Source organism: Mytilus californianus, unplaced genomic scaffold (assembly GCF_021869535.1).
Source record: "Mytilus californianus isolate M0D057914Y unplaced genomic scaffold, xbMytCali1.0.p SCAF_1, whole genome shotgun sequence".
In the NCBI taxonomy this organism is placed as follows: domain Eukaryota; kingdom Metazoa; phylum Mollusca; class Bivalvia; order Mytilida; family Mytilidae; genus Mytilus; species Mytilus californianus.
This window is the reverse complement of record NW_026262581.1, coordinates 123,660,759-123,681,948: the sequence shown is the minus strand read 5'-3', so window position 1 is coordinate 123,681,948 and position 21,190 is coordinate 123,660,759. Positions and strand designations below refer to the sequence as shown.

Sequence of the window (21,190 nt, the reverse complement as noted above, 5' to 3'; positions counted from 1 at the left end):
CGCTTCAATGCTATCAATCAAAATTATTTAGTCAAAATATAACACTAGAAGGTAAGGGGAAAATCTGGATTCAGAATATTTTTTTTTGTCGTCTGCTTGAACAGAGTATTTTTTTTCCATCAATTTTTTAAGAAAAATACTAGTCCAAATAATTATGACGTCTAGGAAGGCTAAATTTTAAATTTTTGCTTTGACGCCTTCCTGCGACGCGTCCGCAAAGCAAAAAAATACCATACCTCTCCTGCCTTTTGAAGTTCAATGATCTTTCCCTAAACATTTTCCATCTGAACTTATTATTTTATTTTAGACAAAAACTATACAGATATGTAGGACATTCGACCTGAACATGCATGAAATATTTGCCACTGGACGTTAAGCAACCACCAATCAATCAATATATAGGACATAGTCTTGGTATAAAGCTGCATGGCATTTAAGGTAGCGCCTTCCTCATATTAACAAAATAAAATAAAATATGATATATCAGTGTACAAAATAGTGACCCAAAAAACTGTAACATACTCATGATATCACAGTGCGCAATATTTAAAACATAAAAAAATATTCCGGAAAACATTGGTAAACAGAAAAGAAATTGTTGGCGTCTATTCAAAATTTATATCTGTTAAATTATTACGAAAAATGTCAAATTTACAAAAGTGCTCCCCAAAATGTAAAAAAAAACAACGTTACTTTAAAAAATTCAACATAAATAAGACACTTGCATAATTATTTCCGAAATGACGGAATTTGACCTAACACCGCACAAAAGTCACGAGGTTCATTTTCATCCGGGAATCTGTTGGTAAGGACCATCGAAGGGAAGCGTGAGGATCAAAACTAAGGGGCTGAAACCCCACTTTTATACAAGTATTCGCGTTGGTAAGGACATCTAAAGTCATTCTGAAGAATATAGACAATATTTCATCCAATTATTAGATTTAAAACCCTTGATTTACGCTCGTTTCTTTCACATGTTCACTCACGTTCAGATCAAAACAATAGTCAGTGCGAGCTAAAAATATCGTATTTCATCAGTGAAAACACTTAATGTACATACTTTGCTGGTGTTTGTGATCCAGAGTCTGAAGCTGTTTCTTTTTATTGAAGAAACATAGACTAAATGTGTAAACCGTTCAGACTATCAGTCTTAAAATAAGTTGAGAAATATATAATTTACCATTTGTGTGTATCAAATCCCTATAAATAGCCGTTTGTAAGGTACCGGGTCTCTTTCCACAAAATAACCTTACCATAAATAAAAAAATATCACAAGTTTTACTGAATTGTTCACGATGTACAAGTGTTTTTGAGAAATTTTTGTGAAATGAGTCAGAATCAACAATAGATCTTACTGCTATTTGGGAATCTGCAACACTTGACCCGAGAATCTGCGCCACTTGAACTATTTACGTCATACAACAATAGTTTTTCCTTTGTGGCATCAGACATTTTCCATTATGACGTCAAAAATTTACAGTAACCTTTGTGATGTCCAGTAATTTGCTACTAATGGCGGACAAATAGCGATAAGGTGTATTGGATAGTGAATGCAACCATTGTTACTGACCTGTACTTTGTTTTTAATATCATACCATCACACATTGTATGTCAATGTAATGCAGAATTGTATGGAAGTATTAAAAGTTAAGTAGTAATTTTGTCAATAAGTCTATGCACAGTCTCACTGTGTCAGAGTTGAAAGTTAGGGTGGGCTGAATGCTCATGAACATGTTCAACTCTGCCACATTCTGTGTCTGTCCCAAGTCAGGTTCCTGTTAATCTTTGGTTGTTGTTTGTCATCTGTTTTTCTTAAATTATTTTGTCATAAATCAGTGTGTTGGTGTTTTCCCCTTAGTTTTTGATTATTTGTCTAGATGGGGCCTTTTAAAGTTGACTATTTGGTATGGGTTTTGCTCATTGTTGAATGCAGTATGGTGGCTTATAGTAAAGAGTTCTTCAGAAGAGTTTTGTCTAATGGGATATTTAGACTGACACTTTTGTCAAATTTGTCAGTTCGATTCTAAAGTTTTCGTGTCTGACCATCTTACAAGTAGCTAGCCTTCTCTCCAGCCTTAGTACATGTAGATTAGGAGGGACTGGATAGTAACCCTTGGCTAGAGAAGATGGTGTCAGATATTTGGACTGACTTTGTACATGTTGTAACAACATACATGTATGTCAGACATTTCAAATTGTTGCCAGTCAAATGATCCAGACTGACACTGGTTTTGTTTTACCCCTGTCAGTCCATCCTACTTGAGGTACATGTACATGTATATGGTTTGTCTGGCTAACCTTTATGTAGAGTGTTAGTACATACAGTACAGTATATTAAAGGTGTGCATATTATTAGGATTTCAGAGTTCTCAAAATCTTTTCTTCCCCTGGTGGTCTTTGAAGAAAATCTGCTGGTCCTCACTATTATTCTATTGCAAAATACCAAAATTGTGTCAGTACTTTGTAAAATTTTGTTGATCAAAACCCTTCGACCACCACTTTTTGAGTATTCTGGGATTTGATTTTCTTCAAATGACAGGTTGTTGAACTAAGTAATTTTTTGGCAATACGCATTATGCATGCAGGGCACGTGGTAACAGCAAATTACAGTTTTCAAGCTAAAAGTTATATACATGTACATGTATACATTGCTGAGTGTTTATTCATATATAAAAGGTGTGAATTTTTATGTTCACTGGAATTTGGTTTTCTTCCAAAAAAATTCTACAAATGTCTGAATGGTGAACATTGTCATTTTTAGTGAAATTATGCATGGTTTGTCCAGCTAATTTTTTACAGTTTTCAAACTTATACCTTATTATTATGTAGGGTTTCATTATGTATATTGATAGTGTGTGTGTTTTATCAAGATTTTGATTTTCTTTAAATCCATAAATTTTTATTGTGGGAGTGTCAAATGTGTCTTAGACACAACCATTTTCAAATTGTACATGTACCTGTTTTCTAAATCCCATGCTTGTGGCACTAAATTCATGCTCATCATCTTTGTCTAGTTTTAATAAAGTGTTGACGCATAATGTTAACTGAGCAGAATTCTGGGAAGAACAGATTAAGACCAAACAAACTTGTGTTGCAGTGTGTAAAGGTTTCTCAACTGATCTTAATGTTTTAATGTAAGGCTTGGCTTTGTTCAAATTTTTTTTTGCATACATACATGTACATGTATCAGTTGTTGTTGTAAAAGCTAATTTAATAAACAAATATATGCAACATAACTTATCAACCCTATTAATTTTTAGGCATAAAAACACATATTTTTACTTTTGCACAAAACAATGTTCATTTTCATTTGAAGCAATACAAGATATACTACTTTTACTGAATTTGACTGTCTGCCTTACATCTTATTCAAACACTTAAACTGGATGACAGTTGAACAGGGAATAAAATATCACAAGTTTGTGGTGACATTTAAGTGCATCAAAAATGATGCCCCAACATATCTTACCAGCAAGTTTCATTATGTTTCAGTTGAAAAAATATTGAATATTAATTATTTCATCATGTTTATTTTTTCATAACATTTTATGCAGTTGTACTGAACGTTATCATTATACTTGACTTTTATACTAATGTATACCATGTATATGTTTGCTTTTTATGCCCCACCTACGATAGTAGAGGGGCATTATGTTTTTCGGTCTATGCGTCCGTTTGTTCGCCTGTCCGTTCGTCTGTCTGTCCCGCTTCAGGTTAAAGTTTTTGGTCAAGGTAGTTTTTGATGAAGTTGAAGTCCAATCAACTTGAAACTTAGTACACATGATCCCTATGATATGATCTTTCTAATTAACCGGATTTTCGAAGTAAAAATCGGTTAATGATTTGGGGATGTACGGCGGGCGGGCGGCTGCCAAACAGTGTCCGTTCATTTACATGAAAACGCTTTGAAGAATTTAGATATGTTGTTTCCTGTGACTAAATGAAGGTCAAGTTCAATTTTCACGATTTTAGCTTTTCTCGTTGTTCAGTTATAGCCCTTTCCCAAGAATTCAATTTTTGATGAATTAATCCATTTCTCTACAAAGGGAAATAACTCATTGACATTGTATTAATGATAAATGACATTTTGGATTTTTTTTTCTTTTCTTTGGTAAATTGTTTGAGGAATTTTGTGGTAGGTTTGTTTGTTATTCATGTTATTCTGTATAAAATAATTTTCTGAATGCTATATATATATTTTTTTTTTTTTATGAAGTGAACTCCTTTAATTAGATAATAATCTATTTTTATTATAGGATATACTTCATTACATTTAAAGTTGTTGAAATTGATCATAGATAAGTTGCTGATCTGTATTAGTTTGTGACAAATGAAAGAAAAAATATATGGAACTATTAATTATATTTGAATATAATTTGAAAATAGATATACATTGTGTTACATCATATCTAATTTTAGAGAACTATTAATCATATCTAATGTTAGAGTACTATGTTAAACCATATTTCTGTTCCAAGGGAAATAACTCAAACTTATTCCATGAACACATGATAACATCAAAATTTCTTTATAACTATTTTTTTTAAGTCGTGTGTTATGAAGGTAGATGTCACAGTTGTTATGTGGTATTTTATTTTTATACGACCGCAAAAAAAATTTTGTGGTCGTATATTGGTATGACGTTGGCGTCGTCGTTGTCCGAAGACACATTAGTTTTCGCACTCTAACTTTAGTTTAAGTGAATGGATCTCAATGAAATTTTACCATAAGGTTCAATACCACAAAAGGAAGGTGGGGATTGATTTTGGGGGTTATGGTACCAACAGTTAAGGAATTAGGGGCCAACAATAAGCATTTTTGTAACTTCCAGACATAACTTGTGTGTAAGTGTATGGATCTCTCTGACATTATACCACAAGGTTCCATATCACAAAGGGAATGCTGGGATTGATTTTAGGAGTAATCACCTCCAAATTTTAGGAATTAGGGGCCAAAAAGGGGCAAAAAACAAGTATTTTTCTAGTTTCATGACAATAACTTGTGTGTAAGTGTAAGTATCTCTCTGACATTGTATCACAAGGTTCCATATCACAAAGGGAATGCTGGGATTGATTTTGGGGGATATTGCCTCCAAATTTTAGGAATTAGGGGCCAAAAAGGGGCAATAAACAAGCATTTTTCTAGTTTCATGACAATAACTTGTGTGTAAGTGTATGGATCTTTATGAAATTGTACTACAATGTTCCATATCACAAAGGGAAAGCTGGAATTGAGTTTGGGGGTAATTGCCCAAAAAGTTTAGAAATAAGGGGCCAAAAATAAGCATTTTTCTAGTTTCCAGACAATAACTTGTGTTCAAGTTTATGGATCTCTCTGAAATTGTACTGCAAGGTACCATACCACAAAGGGAAGGCTGGGATTGAGTTTGGGGTTGATGAATGATAAGGGGGTTCAAAAAATTTGGGTTTTTTTTTTTCCTTTTTTTTCTTTAAAATTTTCCATTTTAAATTGGTTATTTCTGATTTATATATAAAAGCAAATAATAATGATATGGTTTGAATAGGTAAATTAAAAATTTTTAAGTTCTTAGACCACTTTCATTCTGTGTCAGAAACCTATGCTGTGTCAAATATTTAATTACAATCCAAATTCAGTGCTGTATCAAGCTTGAATGTTGTGTCCATACTTGCCCCAACTGTTCAGTGTTTGACCTCTGCGGTCGTATCAAGCTGCGCCCCAGCGGAGCATTTTATTGTTGTGTGTGTTAATGTTTAATTTTTACATGATCCTGTTTGGGGTTCAGATTTGCAAATATCATTTTCATTATTAATTAGGTAATAATCTATTTTAAATATTCAATCATAATCCCAATTCAGAGCTGTTTTAAGCTTAAATTTTGTGTCCATACTTGCTCAACTGTTCAGGGTTCGACCTCTGCAGGAAAATCCGGTTTGCTGTCACTCGACAGCCTCTTGTTTTAATGCCACATTAGAGTTTTGACCCCAATTTTACGGTCCACTGAACATAGAAAATGATAGTGCGAGTGGGACATCCGTGTACTATGGACACATTCTTGTTTGTTTCTGTTTTTTCTATGACGAGGGCTTCAGGGAAGATTAGTTTTATAGCTAACTGTGTAACCGTTTTGTTGTTGTTGTTGTTACAAAATGTATGTAAACTTTGAAAAAAGCATTTTCATCAATTTGTGGAGACTTGATTCAAAAATTATTTGTTTTAGTTGTTATTTGCAGTGTTTTTCCTCTGAAAATGTTTGACAGCATAACATTCATATATCATTTCTTGATCTGAGGAGTTTGTTTCTTTTTAATGTAAAGTGTATGAGAAGTATGTGATATATTTTTTATTTATCCAAAATTGTGTGAAATGTTTCATTAGTCTTTATAATTATTACCAGTTCAGCATTCACAATAAACTTTTGCAGTTACAGGCTCAATGCTCATTTTTTATACGACCGCAAAAATTGAAAATTTTTTGGTCGTATATTGGTATGACGTTGGCGTCGTCGTCGTCGTCTGGCGTTGTCCGGCGTCGTCCGAAGACACATTGGTTTTCGCACTCTAACTTTAGTTTAAGTGAATGGATCTCCATGAAATTTTACCATAAGGTTCAATACCACGAAAGGAAGGTTGGGATTGATTTTGGGGGTTATGGTACCAACAGTTAAGGAATAAGGGGCCAAAAATAAGCATTTTTGTAACTTCCAGACAATAACTTGTGTGTAAGTGTATGGATCTCTCTGACATTGTACCACAAGGTTCCATATCACAAAGGGAAGGCTATTATTGATTTTGGGGGTAATTGCCTCAAAATTTTAGGAATTAGGGGCCAAAAAAGGGGCAAAAAACAAGCATTTTTCTAGTTTCATGACAATAACTTGTGTGTAAGTGTTTGGATATTTCTGAAATTGTACTACAAGGTTCCATATCACAAAGGGAAAGCTGGAATTGAGTTTGGGGGTAATTGCCCGAAACGTTTAGGAATTGGGGGCCAAAAAGGGGCCAAAAATAAGCATTTTTCTAGTTTCCAGACAATAACTTGTGTTCAAGTGTATGGATCTCTCTGAAATTGTACTGCAAGGTACCATACCACAAAGGGAAGGCTGGGATTGAGTTTGGGGGTGATGGGGGTTTCTTTTTTTTCTTTTTTTTTTCTTTTAAATTTTTCCATTTTAAGTTGGTTATTTCTGATTAATATTTAAAAGCAAATAATAATGATATGGTAGGAGATACACACCAAACAGGATGTGTAAATTATTATATAATAAGTATTGTGCAATAGCAAGAAATTTTCAATTGCACAGTATTGCACAATTGCAAGAAATCTTCAATTGCACAGTATTGCGCAATAGCAAGAAATCTTCAATTGCACAGTATTGCGCAATAGCAAGAAATATCCAATAGCACAATATTGCGCAATAGCAAGAAATTGTCAATTGTACAGTATTGCACAATAGCAAGAAATATTCAATTGCACAGTATTGTGCAAAAGAAGATACTTCGTATAAATTGCTAATTTCTTGATCAATTTCAATGGGGTTTTATTCTTGAATTCTTGGGGTTCTTTAATATGCTGAATCTAACCGTGTATTAAGTTTTTGGATTTTGGGCCCCGTTTTTAAATTGGTCCACATTGAGGTCCAAAGGGTCCAAAATTTAACTTTGTTTGATTTCATCAAAAATTGAATTATTGGGGTTCTTTGATATGCCGAATCTAACCGTGTATTTAGATTCTTAATTTTTGGTTCCGTTTTCAAATTGGTCTACATTAAGGTCAAAAGGGTCCAAAATTAAACTTAGTTTGATTTTAACAAAAATTGGATTTTTAGGGTTCTTTGATATGCTGAATCTAAACATGTATTTAGATTTTTGATTATGGGCCCAGTTTTCAAGTTGGTCCAAATCGGGGTCCAAAATTAAACTTTGTTTGATTTCAACAAAAATTGAATATATGGGGTTCTTTGATATGCTGAATCTAACCATGTATTTAGATTTTTGATTTTTGGGCCCCGTTATCAACTTTGTCCACATTGAGGTCAAAAGGGTCCAAAATTAAACTTTGTTTGATTTCATCAAAAATTGAATTCTTGGGGTTCTTTGATATGCTGAATCTAACCATGTATTTAGATTTTTTATTTGTGGACCCGCTATCAAATTGGTTCATATTGAGGTCAAAAGGGTCCAAAATTAAACTTTGTTTGATTTCATCAAAAATTGAATTATTGGGGTTCTTTGATATGCCAAATCTAACCATGTATTTAGATTTTTAATTTTGGGTCCCATTTTTAAATTGGTCTACATTAAGATCCAAAGGGTCCAAAATTAAACTTAGTTTGATTTTGACAAAAATTGAATTCTTGGGGTTCTTTGATATGCTGAATCTAAACATGTGTTTAGATTTTTGATTATGGGCCCAGTTTTCAAGTTGGTCCAAGTTGGGGTCCAAAATTAAACTTTGTTTGATTTCAACAGAAATTGAATATATGGGGTTCTTTGATATGCTGAATCTAAACATGTATTTAGATTTTAGATTTTTGGCCCAGTTTTCAAGTTGGTCCAAATTGGGGTCCAAAATTAAACTTTGTTTGATTTCAACAAAAATTGAATATATGGGGTTCTTTGATATGCTGAATCTTACCATGTATTTAGATTTTTTATTTGTGGGCCCGCTATCAAATTGGTTCATATTGAGGTCAAAAGGGTCCAAAATTAAACTTTGTTTGATTTAATCAAATTTGAATTATTGGGGTTCTTTGATATGCCAAATCTAACCGTGTATTTAGATTTTTAATTTTGGGTCCCGTTTTTTAAATTGGTCTACATTAAGGTCCAAAGGGTCCAAAATTAAACTTAGTTTGATTTTAACAAAAATTGAATTTTTGGGGTTCTTTGATATGCTGAATTTAAACATGTGTTTAGATTTTTGATTATGGGACCAGTTTTCAAGTTTGTCCAAGTTGGGGTCCAAAATTAAACTTTGTTTGATTTCAACAAAAATTGAATATATGGGGTTCTTTGATATGCTGAATATAAACATGTATTTAGATTTTAGATTTTTGGCCCAGTTTTCAAGTTGGTCCAAGTTGGGGTCCAAAATTAAACTTTGTTTGATTTCAACAAAAATTGAATATATGGGGTTCTTTGATATGCTGAATCTTACCATGTATTTAGATTTTTTATTTTGTGGGCCCGCTATCAAATTGGTTCATATTGAGGTCAAAAGGGTCCAAAATTAAACTTTGTTTGATTTCATCAAAAATTGAATTATTGGGGTTCTTTGATATGCCAAATCTAACCGTGTTTTTAGATTTTTAATTTTGGGTCCCGTTTTTAAATTGGTCTACATTAAGGTCCAAAGGGTCCAAAATTAGAATTAGTTTGATTTTAACAAAAATTGAATTCTTGGGGTACTTTGATATGCTGAATCTAAACATGTGTTTAGATTTTTGATTATGGGACCAGTTTTCAAGTTTGTCCAAGTTGGGGTCCAAAATTAAACTTTGTTCGATTTCAACAAAAATTGAATATATGGGGTTCTTTGATATGCTGAATCTAACCATGTATTTTGATTTTGGACATTGGACCATAATAGGTTAATTAAAAAAATTGAAGTTCTTAGACCACATTCTTTCTGTGTCAGAAACCTATGCTGTGTCAAATATTTAATCACAATCCAAATTCAGAGCTGTATCAAGCTTGAATGTTGTGTCCATACTTGCCCCAACTGTTCAGGGTTCGACCTCTGCGGTCGTATCAAGCTGCGCCCAGCGAAGCATTTTATTGGATTTTGTATAGATTCTATTGGCCTGTAGTAGAAATTTTAAAAAGCCATGGGCTTGATCTATGCCCAAGCTTGAAGACTGGTTGTGTGCAATTTATTTATGACTCCTAGATAAAGATGTAGGTTTACCAACATGACCAAGGGTCAATAATGCCACTGGAAATTCAAACTTTAAAATACATCCTCACTTTTACAGATTTGTTAATATTAGATTGAAATCCTCACACTAGTCACTTAATTCAACATGACAGATAAGGATGAAAAGGGAGATGAGGAGAAGATGTATGGGGGTTGTGAAGGACCTGATGCAATGTATGTCAAACTGGTGTCATCTGATGGTCATGAGTTCTATGTCAAAAGAGACCATGCACTGACATCTGGAACAATCAAAGCCATGTTAAGTGGGCCAGGTATGTTTTACCATAAGAAGAATACAATAGCAACTAAAATGGAAAGAACAATGAATAATTAAAATATACAATGCACATTCATGTACCTTGTAGAAAAATTACTGGTTCAACATATCCACAACAAGAAATACATTGTATAATACAGTTGACATTCAATTTTAATTTTGTTTTATGACACAGGCAGTGATTTCATAGCATTTTTATGTAAAATATTTTCAAAATGCCATGTTTAGAGAATATCAGAAAATTTGGCAAAGGAGTACATTAAACTAAAATCGAGTTTGTTATTAATTACAAAAAGTCAATAGTGGTAATAGCACTGAGGGCCATATGGCATTTGTGGACCTAAAAAACTTACTGTGGATTCATTTATTTTCATGGGTATCCAGGCCTAGGGTTTTCAATAAGTTTGAAGTGAACAGGCTGTTTACTAATTTGAAGTATCGGATAGAAGATGGGGGTGGGGTCTATGGGGGCTTGCCCCCCAGAAATTTTTGTTTGACTTGTATTGAAAATGTTACAAGTTCGGAAAAATGAGGTTTCATAGGAATAATGTCTTTTTTTTTAGCGTTTGTTTTAGTAAGTTTAATCTTATTGGTAAGTTGTGAGGGGATTGGTTATCAAATAAAAATATTTTGATATCAATAATGATCTTAATTGTAATCAATCATATTGCCAGTTATTTTCAAAAGGTGAAAAAGCAGCTGATGGGTCATAATTAACTATTACCAAGAAATCAATGCAATCAAGTTAAGTAAATAAGAAACAACCTCAAAACCTGGATCATAAAAGTTACCATTCAAAACACACAGAAATAATCGATTCTAACCATGAAGAAATTGTCAGTATTTTTCCTAGCCTAGCCAAACATACATTTAAATTTTGTGAAGAAATGAAAATGTGAAAAAAATAACATGCACAAAAACAAATGCAGGCCAACCTATATGAAATTTTTATGATTTATTTTTTTATAATAGAAATTTTCAGAGTAGGTTAGACTATAAAACTATAACAGAAACTGGAAACAGGATAAACAATACATGTACATAGACCTGTTGTTACACTGACATATTGTCATTTGTGTGTTCTCGTTGAGCTCTGTGTCAATAATTATATATACTTGACAACCATATCAGCGTTAAATGGATCCGAAAATTATTATGATCTTTATTAAAGAATTGTCAGTCACATCAACAACTATCGAAATTCATGTGTAAATTGCATAATATGTGATTCTGTTTTCACCTGCTTCTTTTTTCTTGGGTTGTAAAGAAATCAAGCAATGTCGATTTTCTTTAGCTTGTTTACTTGTCATCTTGGATCAACGTATTTTCTCTGTGTGACAAAAGGGTGCTTTACTTATATATAGAATTATCCTTTTTCAAAGCGCACAAATGATTGCATTAAAAATCATTTCGGATTCTCGATCCTTATCCATCTTCATAACGTTGTCAAGAATCTATAAATATATTATAACGCGGAACTCGACGAGAACACCTAAACAAAGCACAAGCAAAGACAAAAGTCAATTTCAATCAAACAACTTGTTAATACGCAACGATAGCACAGTTTTATTTATTTTATTTTTATTTAAAATTCAGGATGAGAACATATGAATATAAACACTGCTTTGTCCTAGACCGTCACGATTAGCCAGATTTTTAATGTGTTAGTTCATAAGGTCTGCAGGAAGACATATTACCCTTCCCATCTTTTTGAAATCTTGATGTCTTTTAAGCCATTTTACTGTTAAAAGGTATTGAATTTCTTGTTAATATTCTTTCTATGTTGCAATACTATATAAATCATCATCTCACTTTACTGATATAGAACGGCTGATAGTTAAAAAAATAAATAGAGTATATAACATTTTTTTAACTTATCACAGGGCTTATAATTGAGTTGAGTAATCATTCATTATATAATATATTTTTGATTGGATTGATTTAAAAACTACATGTATACAAACATAAACATAACATGAAATTAAAAATTACACATTATAATGATTTATTACAATAAGAGTTACTATGGTGAACATTGATTTTATGGCCACCATTTATCAAAGTGTGTCACTTGCTGTACTGTACATGTTGGCCATAACTCATTCTTTTACTACCAAAGGGAAGCCACCCCACCACTACATCTGCATTAGTCCAAATAATTATATCTTGGAAGGTTATTTTAATTTTTTGCTGTGATGCCTTCCTACAACGCCATAACGCTGAAGCCATTTTTTTCATCTGGACTTTGAGAGAGAATTTTTGGTGCTACTTTGAGACCCAATTTTGCTATGAAATCTTCATTGATGGCCAGCATTTTTGCCGTTATACAAATTCTTACCTTTTGTATGCTTTTTGGTGCAAAATATTTCCAGAAATATCCAAAACTGCAAAAGTAATGATAGAATAAGTTACAATTCCATTTGGGATGTGCAATGACCTACTTCATTTTTAAAATGGTTTCCCTAAATTCCCAAGATCCTTCACTTTTGGAGAGTATAAAATACCAAACTCAGTAATATTTGACGAACCTAAATTACCAGATAATGTAAATGGAACGTTCCCAAAAATCAGGTCCATCAAATTTTACAGAGTTTGGTATTTTGGACTGCATCTGCATATTTATTATTTTTAAAGCATTAAATTCTTAATATTAGAGAGACACTGCATCACATTTATGTTATCAACATAAGATTTGGGGGAAGTATATATTTAAATTAAATTGTCCTCTTGTCTAATCCCCAAAAATGACTAAAAAATTAAAATCTTGTATTGTTTAACATATAATGGTAATTCTTGTCCTATTAAATTAGTTACCAACCTTTTTTTTTAGGTTGTACATGTGCATGAAGCACCAATTCAAATTCTTGCTTGAAGTCAACTAAACATCCAGATTGACTTTGACATACAATGTATTTATGAAATTATGTCTTTATTCATTCTTAATGTAAACATATGATTGGTTGTATGATGTACCTCTCTGTTACAGATTGTTTCTGTTTTATAGAACATTATTCTTTTGTTTTTAGGACAGTTTGCCGAAAATGAAACAAATGAAATAAATTTTAGAGAAATACCGTAAGTACACACAAAGTATTTAAAAAAAGTTAAGCTTACAACAGAAAAGTGCTGCATATTTTTGCTGATCTATCTATTCACAATTTATTATTCAAATGAGAAGAAAAAGGTAACAAAGATTATAGACTTGCATGTACAAAAATTTACATGTAAATGATTTTACTTTTGCATGACGGCTTAAAATGGTAAGAATGATTGATGGAAGAGTGTTAAGCAAAAAATATACTGACATTTTGTTGAAAAAATACTTATTACATTTATTTATAAGCTTTTTCATTTAAATTACTAAAAATTAACTTCTATTGGTCAACTCTGGCTAGGGACTTTTATTTTTGACACACAAAGACACATTAAAATCTAACAATAGAGATTGATAGTTTGGTAAGTAAAGGACAATTATAGACAAATAAGAAACAAATCATCATTTAATGGTGTATTAATTTAAATGTGAATATTCCCCCATCACAGAGTGGGCGAGGGTATATAGTGCTGCCAATGATGATCTTGTTTCTCCTGCCAAACCTTTTTTTCTTGTGTTTTAAGAAAGTGATCTGAATTTTGTAGAGCTCACAACAAAAGTTGGAAGTGAGACATACCGACCCTAAATTTCGATTGCTGCAGCCATAATCAACATTTACATGTGTAGGTTAATTTTTTTAGACATCAATGACTTTGTCAAACCTTCACAAAATTTTATGAAACTTGGACAGAAGCTTTTTCATGAGCTAAAGACGGAATCTAGAGCAAAATTCTGATATTTTCTTTCTTAATTTTTCTTTATTTTATTGATAGAAAGATAAAAAAAAATTGCAGTTACTGGGTCAGAGTTATAAGACATCACTAACATTGTTAAACCTTTATGAAATGCTATGATACTTGGACAAATGATTCTACATAATCAAGAAATAGCACTTGTAGAAAAGGCTTTTTTTTTAAATTTTTATGTATTTTAATGATAGATGGGACTTATATTTTTGCATTGAACATTAATGTCTTTTATACTGATAGCAGCAATCACAGGTACGATACAGGTCTCCATGATACCCTTGACAAATTTTTATACGACCGCAAAAAAATTTTTGTTGTATATTGGTATGGCGTCGTCGTCCGAAGACACATTGGTTTTCGCACTCTAACTTTAGTTTAAGTGAATGGATCTTTATGAAATTGTACCACAAGGTTCAATACCACAAAAGGAAGGTTGGGATTGATTTTGGGGGTTATGGTAATAACAGTAAAGGAAAAAGGGGCCAAAAATAAGCATTTTTGTAACTTCCAGACATAACTTGTGTGTTAGTGTATGGATCTCTCTGACATTGTACCACAAGGTTCCATATCACTAAAGGAATGCTGGGATTGATTTTGGGGGTAATTGCCTCCAAATTTTAGGAATTAGGGGCCAAAAAAGGGGCAAAAAACAAGCATTTTTCTAGTTTCATGACAATAACTTGTGTGTAAGTGTATGGATCTTTCTGAAATTGTACTACAAGGTTCCATATCACAAAGGGAAAGCTGGGTTTGAGTTTGGGGGTAATTGCCCTAAACGTTTAGGAATTTGGGGCCAAAAAGGGGCCAAAAAACACCTTTTTTTCTAGTTTCCAGACAATAACTTGTGTTCAAGTGTATGGATCTCTCTGAAATTGTACTGCAAGGTACCATACCACAAAGGGAAGGCTGGGATTGAGTTTGGGGGTGATGAATCATAATGGGGGTTCAAAAAATTTTGGGGGGGGATTTATTTTTTTTTCCTTTTTTTTATTTTTTTCCTTTTTTGTTTCTTTTAAAATTTTCCATTTTAAGTTGGTTATTTCTGATTTATATTTAAAATCAAATAATAATGATATGGTAGGAGATACACACCAAACAGGATGTGTAAATTATTATATAATAAGTATTGTGCAATAGCAAGAAATTTTCAATTGCACAGTATTGCACAATAGCAAGAAATCTTCAATTGCACAGTATTGCGCAATAGCAGGAAATCTTCAATTGCACAGTATTGCGCAATAGCAAGAAATATCCAATAGCACAATATTGCGCAATAGCAAGAAATTGTCAATTGTACAGTATTGCGCAATAGCAAGAAATATTTAATAGCACAGGATTGTGCAAAAGAAGATACTTCCTATAAATTGCTTATTTCTTGACCAATTTCAATGGGGTTTTATTCTTGATTTCATGGGGTTCTTTAATATGCTGAATCTAACCGTGTATTTAGTTTTTGGATTTTGGGCCCCGTTTTTAAATTGGTCCACATTGAGGTCCAAAGGGTCCAAAATTAAACTTTGTTTGATTTCATCAAAAATTGAATTATTGGGGTTCTTTGATATGCCGAATCTAACTGTGTATTTAGATTCTTAAATTTTGGTTCCGTTTTCAAATTGGTCTACATTAAGGTCAAAAGGGTCCAAAATTAAACTTAGTTTGATTTTAACAAAAATTGAATTCTTAGGGTTCTTTGATATGCTGAATCTAAACATGTATTTAGATTTTTGATTATGGGCCCAGTTTTCAAGTTGGTCCAAATCGGGGTCCAAAATTAAACTTTGTTTGATTTCAACAAAAATTGAATATATGGGGTTCTTTGATATGCTGAATCTAACCATGTATTTAGATTTTTGATTTTTGGGCCCCGTTATCAACTTTGTCCACATTGAGGTCAAAAGGGTCCAAAATTAAACTTTGTTTGATTTCATCAAAAATTGAATTCTTGGGGTTCTTTGATATGCTGAATCTAACCATGTATTTAGATTTTGGATATTGGACCATAATAGGTGAATGTCCAATTTAAAATTTTTAAGTTCTTAGACCACATTCAATCTGTGTTAGAAACCTATGCTGTGTCAAATATTTAATCACAATCCAAATCCAAAGCTGTATCAAGCTTGAATGTTGTGTCCATACTTCCCCCAACTGTTCAGGGTTCGACCTCTGCGGTCGTATCAAGCTGCGCCCTGCGGAGCATTTTATTGGTTATGATGTGTATAATGAATGACTCCCAGATCAAGTTCCTGTTTAGTTCTGGTTGACCAACTTTTGGCAGAATTACTGCCCGTTGACTTTTATGATAAATGTATTTGTCCTCACCTTTTTTTTTAAAAGTCATCTGGCACAAAGGGACAAATATAACAAAAGTTAAGATGAATGTTCCTATGGGAATTTAGTTTAAAAGTTATATCTCGAGATGTGATCCATAGATCTACAACGTTGTTGATAAAATTGAAACAGAGGGTAAAACTGCAGTTGCTATGACCCCGCTGTAAGAAACGGGGGCATTAAGTGTTATCCATGACTGTCCGTCCTTCTGTCTGTCCCATTTCATTCTGCACTCTAACTTAAGCTTGCCTCATGCAAATTTTATGAAACTCAAACACATTGCTAAGAACAAAAAATAGCAGACAGAGTTCGAATTTGGGCAGTGAGTCACTTACCGTTCTAGAGTTATGCCCATTTTTAACTTGGAAAATTGCAAAGCTTGAGCGGGGGAATTCATGTCCTCAGACACATTCTTCTTTAATTTGCTTATATTTTAAAAACTGGTTTATTCCAAGCAAAATTGGCAGGGTTTAAATTATCACCAGGTCAAGGTCTATCTTCAGTAAAATTTTCAGATAAGTGGCGCAATCCATTTTCAAGTAATTGCCCCTGAAATGTCCAGTTTTAGCAGTTTTTGGTTATTCTTAAAAAACAATTATAGATAGAGGGAATCTTTGAACAGCAAAAATGATCAGCAACATCAGATCTACAATTAACTCATATGGCTGAAATAGTCAATCAACCTCAGATGAGTTACTGACCTTTAAAGAAGATTTTTATGCCCCAGCTACGATAGTAGTAGGGGCATTATGTTTTCTGGTCTGTGCGTACGTACGTCCGTTCGTTCGTCCGTCTGTCCCGCTTCAAGTTAAAGTTTTTGGTCAAGTCAGGTTAAAGTTTTTGGTCAAGGTAGTTTTTGCTGAAGTTGAAGTCCAATCAACTTGAAACTTAGTACACATGTTCCCTATGATATGATCTTTCTAATTTTAATGCCAAATTAGAGTTTTGATCCCAATTTCACAGTCCACTGAACATAGAAAATGATAGTGCGAGTGGGGCATCAGTGTACTATGGACACATTCTTGTTATCAACTTTTTGGCAGAAATTAAAGGAGATAGAGAATCTTTACAATGTAAAAATGTTCAGCAGTATTAGATCTACAAATAAGTAAAATGGCAGAAATTGTCAAATGATTCATTACAGGAAGGAGTACTACTACTTGTTATAACCATTAAAAACATGCATTTGTCTCTATAAAAAAAATTTATAACACAAGGTACCTAATTGGCTTTGCCATTTTGCTATGAAAAGACAAAATAGTTTACTGTTGACCTACATGTACTTGGAAGGCCTGCTACGAATGATTCCAACAACATAAATATGTGTGTTATACACCATTGTGTAGATTATATAATGTAGATTTACGAAATAACAAGTTTCAGTGGGATAGAGAACTGCAGAATTGAAATATAACAAAAGTTAGCGACAAAGTGTTATTTCTCAAAAATGCCAGTTGGGTACCTTGTGTTAAATTAAGATACTGTATATAGGTAATTATTTTCAAAGTGCCTTGCATTAAAAGATGTTTTTGTCTCGCCTTGACGGAGTCAAAAAGCGAGACATAGGTATGCTGTTTCGGCGGCGGCGGCGTCAACAATGTATTAGTTTGTGATTAGGTCTAGTTCATGGTGAACCACTAGTGGTAGGTCAATGATATTTGGTATGCAGTTGTATTAGCACTGGCACATCTCATTACCATGGAGATTATTTGGCCCTGCCCCCTCAGTCAAGGTCTATTGACTTTGAAACTTTTCATAGTTAACATGTATTAGTTTGTGATTAGGTCAATTTATGGGGAACCACTAGTGGTGGGTCAGTGATATTTGGTATGCAGTTGTATAAGCATAGGCATATCTCATTTCCATGGAGATTATTTGGCTCCGCCCCCTTAGTCATGGTCTATAGACTTTGAAAATTTTGCTAAGTTTACATGTATTAGTTTGTGATTAGGTCAGTACAAGGGGAACCATTAGTGGTAGGCCAATGTTAATTGGTGTTCAGTTGTATAAGCATTAGCACATCTCATTTCCATGGAGAATATTTGGCCCCGCCCCCTCAGTCATGGTCTATTTACTTTGAAACTTTTGCTTAGTTTACATGTATTAGTTTGTGATTAGATCAGTTAAAGATGAACTGCTAATGTTAAGTCATTGATATTTGGTATGCAAATTTATTGGTGTTTGCAAGTATCGTTTCCATGGAGATTATATAGCCCCACCCCTGATCATGGTTCATTGACTTTGAAACTTTTACATTGTTTACAAGTTAATGTTTGTGTTTAGGTTTGATTAAAGGGAACAACTTATGATAAGTCAATGGTATTTGGTCTGCAGTTGTATTAGCATTGGCACATATCATTCCATGGAGATTGTTTAGCCATGTACCTTCAGTCATGGTTCATCGACTTTGAATATTTGCATTACTTACATGTTAAAGTATTGCAAATTTATTTTCCACATTTGCATTATCAAAATTACAAAAAGGCGAGACATATCTCTGTGATAACAGTTTATTACCTTTTTTTTGTGTTTTCTGCAGAAACTACAGACAGAGAGAAAATGTAAATTGCAAAGATGTTCAGAAAAAATTTAAACAAGTAAATCATCATGTGGAAAATTTTCATTTAACCCCTTATAAGGAGTTACTGCCCTAGAAAGACAATTTTATCAATTTTTGTGTTTTTGTCTTTTATCTTAAAAACTGATCAAGAGATCCTTTGAACAGCAAATATGATCAGATAGATATATAAGATCTACAATTACAAATAAGTTAACATGACCAAAATCAGTGGACTCCTTGAAGGAGTAAATGTTAATGATCAATGTAAAAAATAATTTTTTTTTTGCAGGTCACATGTTTTGCAAAAGGTATGCATGTATTTTACATATAAAGTGAGGTATACCAACAGTTCGACAGAGATTCCAGAGTTTCCTATTGCTCCGGAAATAGCGCTGGAACTTTTAATGGCTGCTAATTTCCTTGATTGTTGAAATGTATTGTATTTTTTCTTTTTATATTGTGTTATCCTAAATAGTTTTTGTGGTTAAATTATAAAGTCTTAGAAATGTTAACCATCATATTAAGTTAAGCTTTGAAATTTGTGTAGCAGTCAGAGAAATAAATTGCATATCATCATTAAAAGTGAAACACAGATTGCTTTTTTTTGCCATAAAACAATTTTAGCTTATAACTTAGGTTAAGGAAATGGTCAGATATTTCAGTTTAATCAACACATTTATATAGAGGGGAATTTGAATGTGCCAATATTATATAATTCTTTTAAATTTTCTATTTTATGTAAAACGTATATGTGGATGCTTAGGAAATCTCATATTTTATTGTTGTTTTCATTGATGTCTGCAATACTCTTTTTTTGAACCTATCATAATTATACACAAAAGTTACAATGAAGGTCTTGATAAGTTTTGAGAAATGTATACATGTATATGTATATGTGCATGTGTAAATTGCTTATTTATTTACATGTAATCATCCCATTTCATGTGTAATCTCTTGTGTTGTATTTCTTCAGTCACTACTACTTTTGTGTCAATTTTTATCAATAGTTTGATTAAAGTAATGTGCTGTATACTTTCTGAAGATTTAATTTTAGTTTCCTACAAAATTTACTTTCTACACAATTTACTTTGAAACCCTTTTCCAAAATCTTGAGTTCTAAAAGTCAGTATGTTTTATATTACTACAAAAAGTTATAAGTTGTAGAAAACAATTTTTGTCCATGTGTATTGCATTAAATAAATCTTTTTTTAAGTTATTATATGAACCTTATTCTTTCATGCTTTCCAAAATTAAAGATTTCTTTCAGCTTTTAGGAAAAAATCGTTTGGTAAAGTTTGATAAATGCCACTCCTGCCTAACAAATTTTGTCAAATAATTATGGATGAAAATAACACTTTTTGAATATTTTGTGTCTGGAGGGCTTTTCTGGATTAACCTTCATCAGGAAACCTTGAACTCACTGAAACATTTGAAAGCCCAAGATATATAAATAGATGAATATCTTAGGTCAACTAAGCCTGAAGGAGTTAGAACCCTAGTTTAAGAAAATTATTAATTTATCAATACTGTAATTGGCCTTGTATAGTTTGCACTGGTACATTGTCCGCAACCCCCTTCTCGCCACAAGAATTCCGGTTAAAAAACTTTTTTGTAACTGTTAGAAAAAGTCTGATGAAACTGGTAATTTCAAATCGTGTGTGATCGTTTGCGGTATTTTCATGGAAAAACCCGTTTTCCATCATCAAATAGAAGTTGAAAATGCTTGTAAATGATTCTAGAACACTTCACGAGTGTTAAAATAAGTCAAAATCACAACAAAAAAAACAATTTAGAAACTTGTGTATGTTTAAACCGGAAATTCCAATAGCACATGTTAATGAAAATAAATACAGTGAGAGTGTACAGAAAATCCGTACTTTATAGATATCACTAGAATATGACTTTGATAGTAAAACAGTTCCATTCTTGAGTATATTATGTTTAACATATCTATCTCACTAATGTTTGAAGGATCTTAAGCTAATGCAAAACACATGCATCAGTATGAAACACCAAAACAGAACGAATACGGTAACCGATTACGTTTCGTAGTCTATACATCGTATCAGTTTATATTTGATATTGAATAAAAATTACATATTAATCATGTTAATATGGATTAGGTAAAATTATTTGTTTTGAAAATGAGAAGAGGGCCCTCTACAATTTCAATAACACACATGGCGGAATGTAAACAAACCGCTGGAACAGTCTGGAAATGGAATTTTTTCTCTTATTTCTTTCTTATCGTACTCTATAGTCTGCACCCCTGTCTGGCAGGTTCA

At 32.6% G+C, this 21,190-nt stretch overlaps 1 protein-coding gene across 1 annotated transcript; it reads left to right on the top strand.

The window, feature by feature from the left end:
- The first annotated feature begins 764 nt into the window (after positions 1-764).
- LOC127712724 (elongin-C) lies at positions 765-20,124 on the top strand. The gene is made up of 4 exons (XM_052219334.1): positions 765-882; positions 9,956-10,169; positions 13,201-13,249; positions 19,195-20,124. The coding sequence occupies exons 2-4, from the start codon at positions 10,004-10,006 to the stop codon at positions 19,334-19,336; spliced, it is 357 nt and encodes a 118-aa protein (XP_052075294.1). The 5' UTR covers positions 765-882; positions 9,956-10,003; the 3' UTR covers positions 19,337-20,124.
- The last annotated feature ends 1,066 nt before the right edge of the window (positions 20,125-21,190 follow it).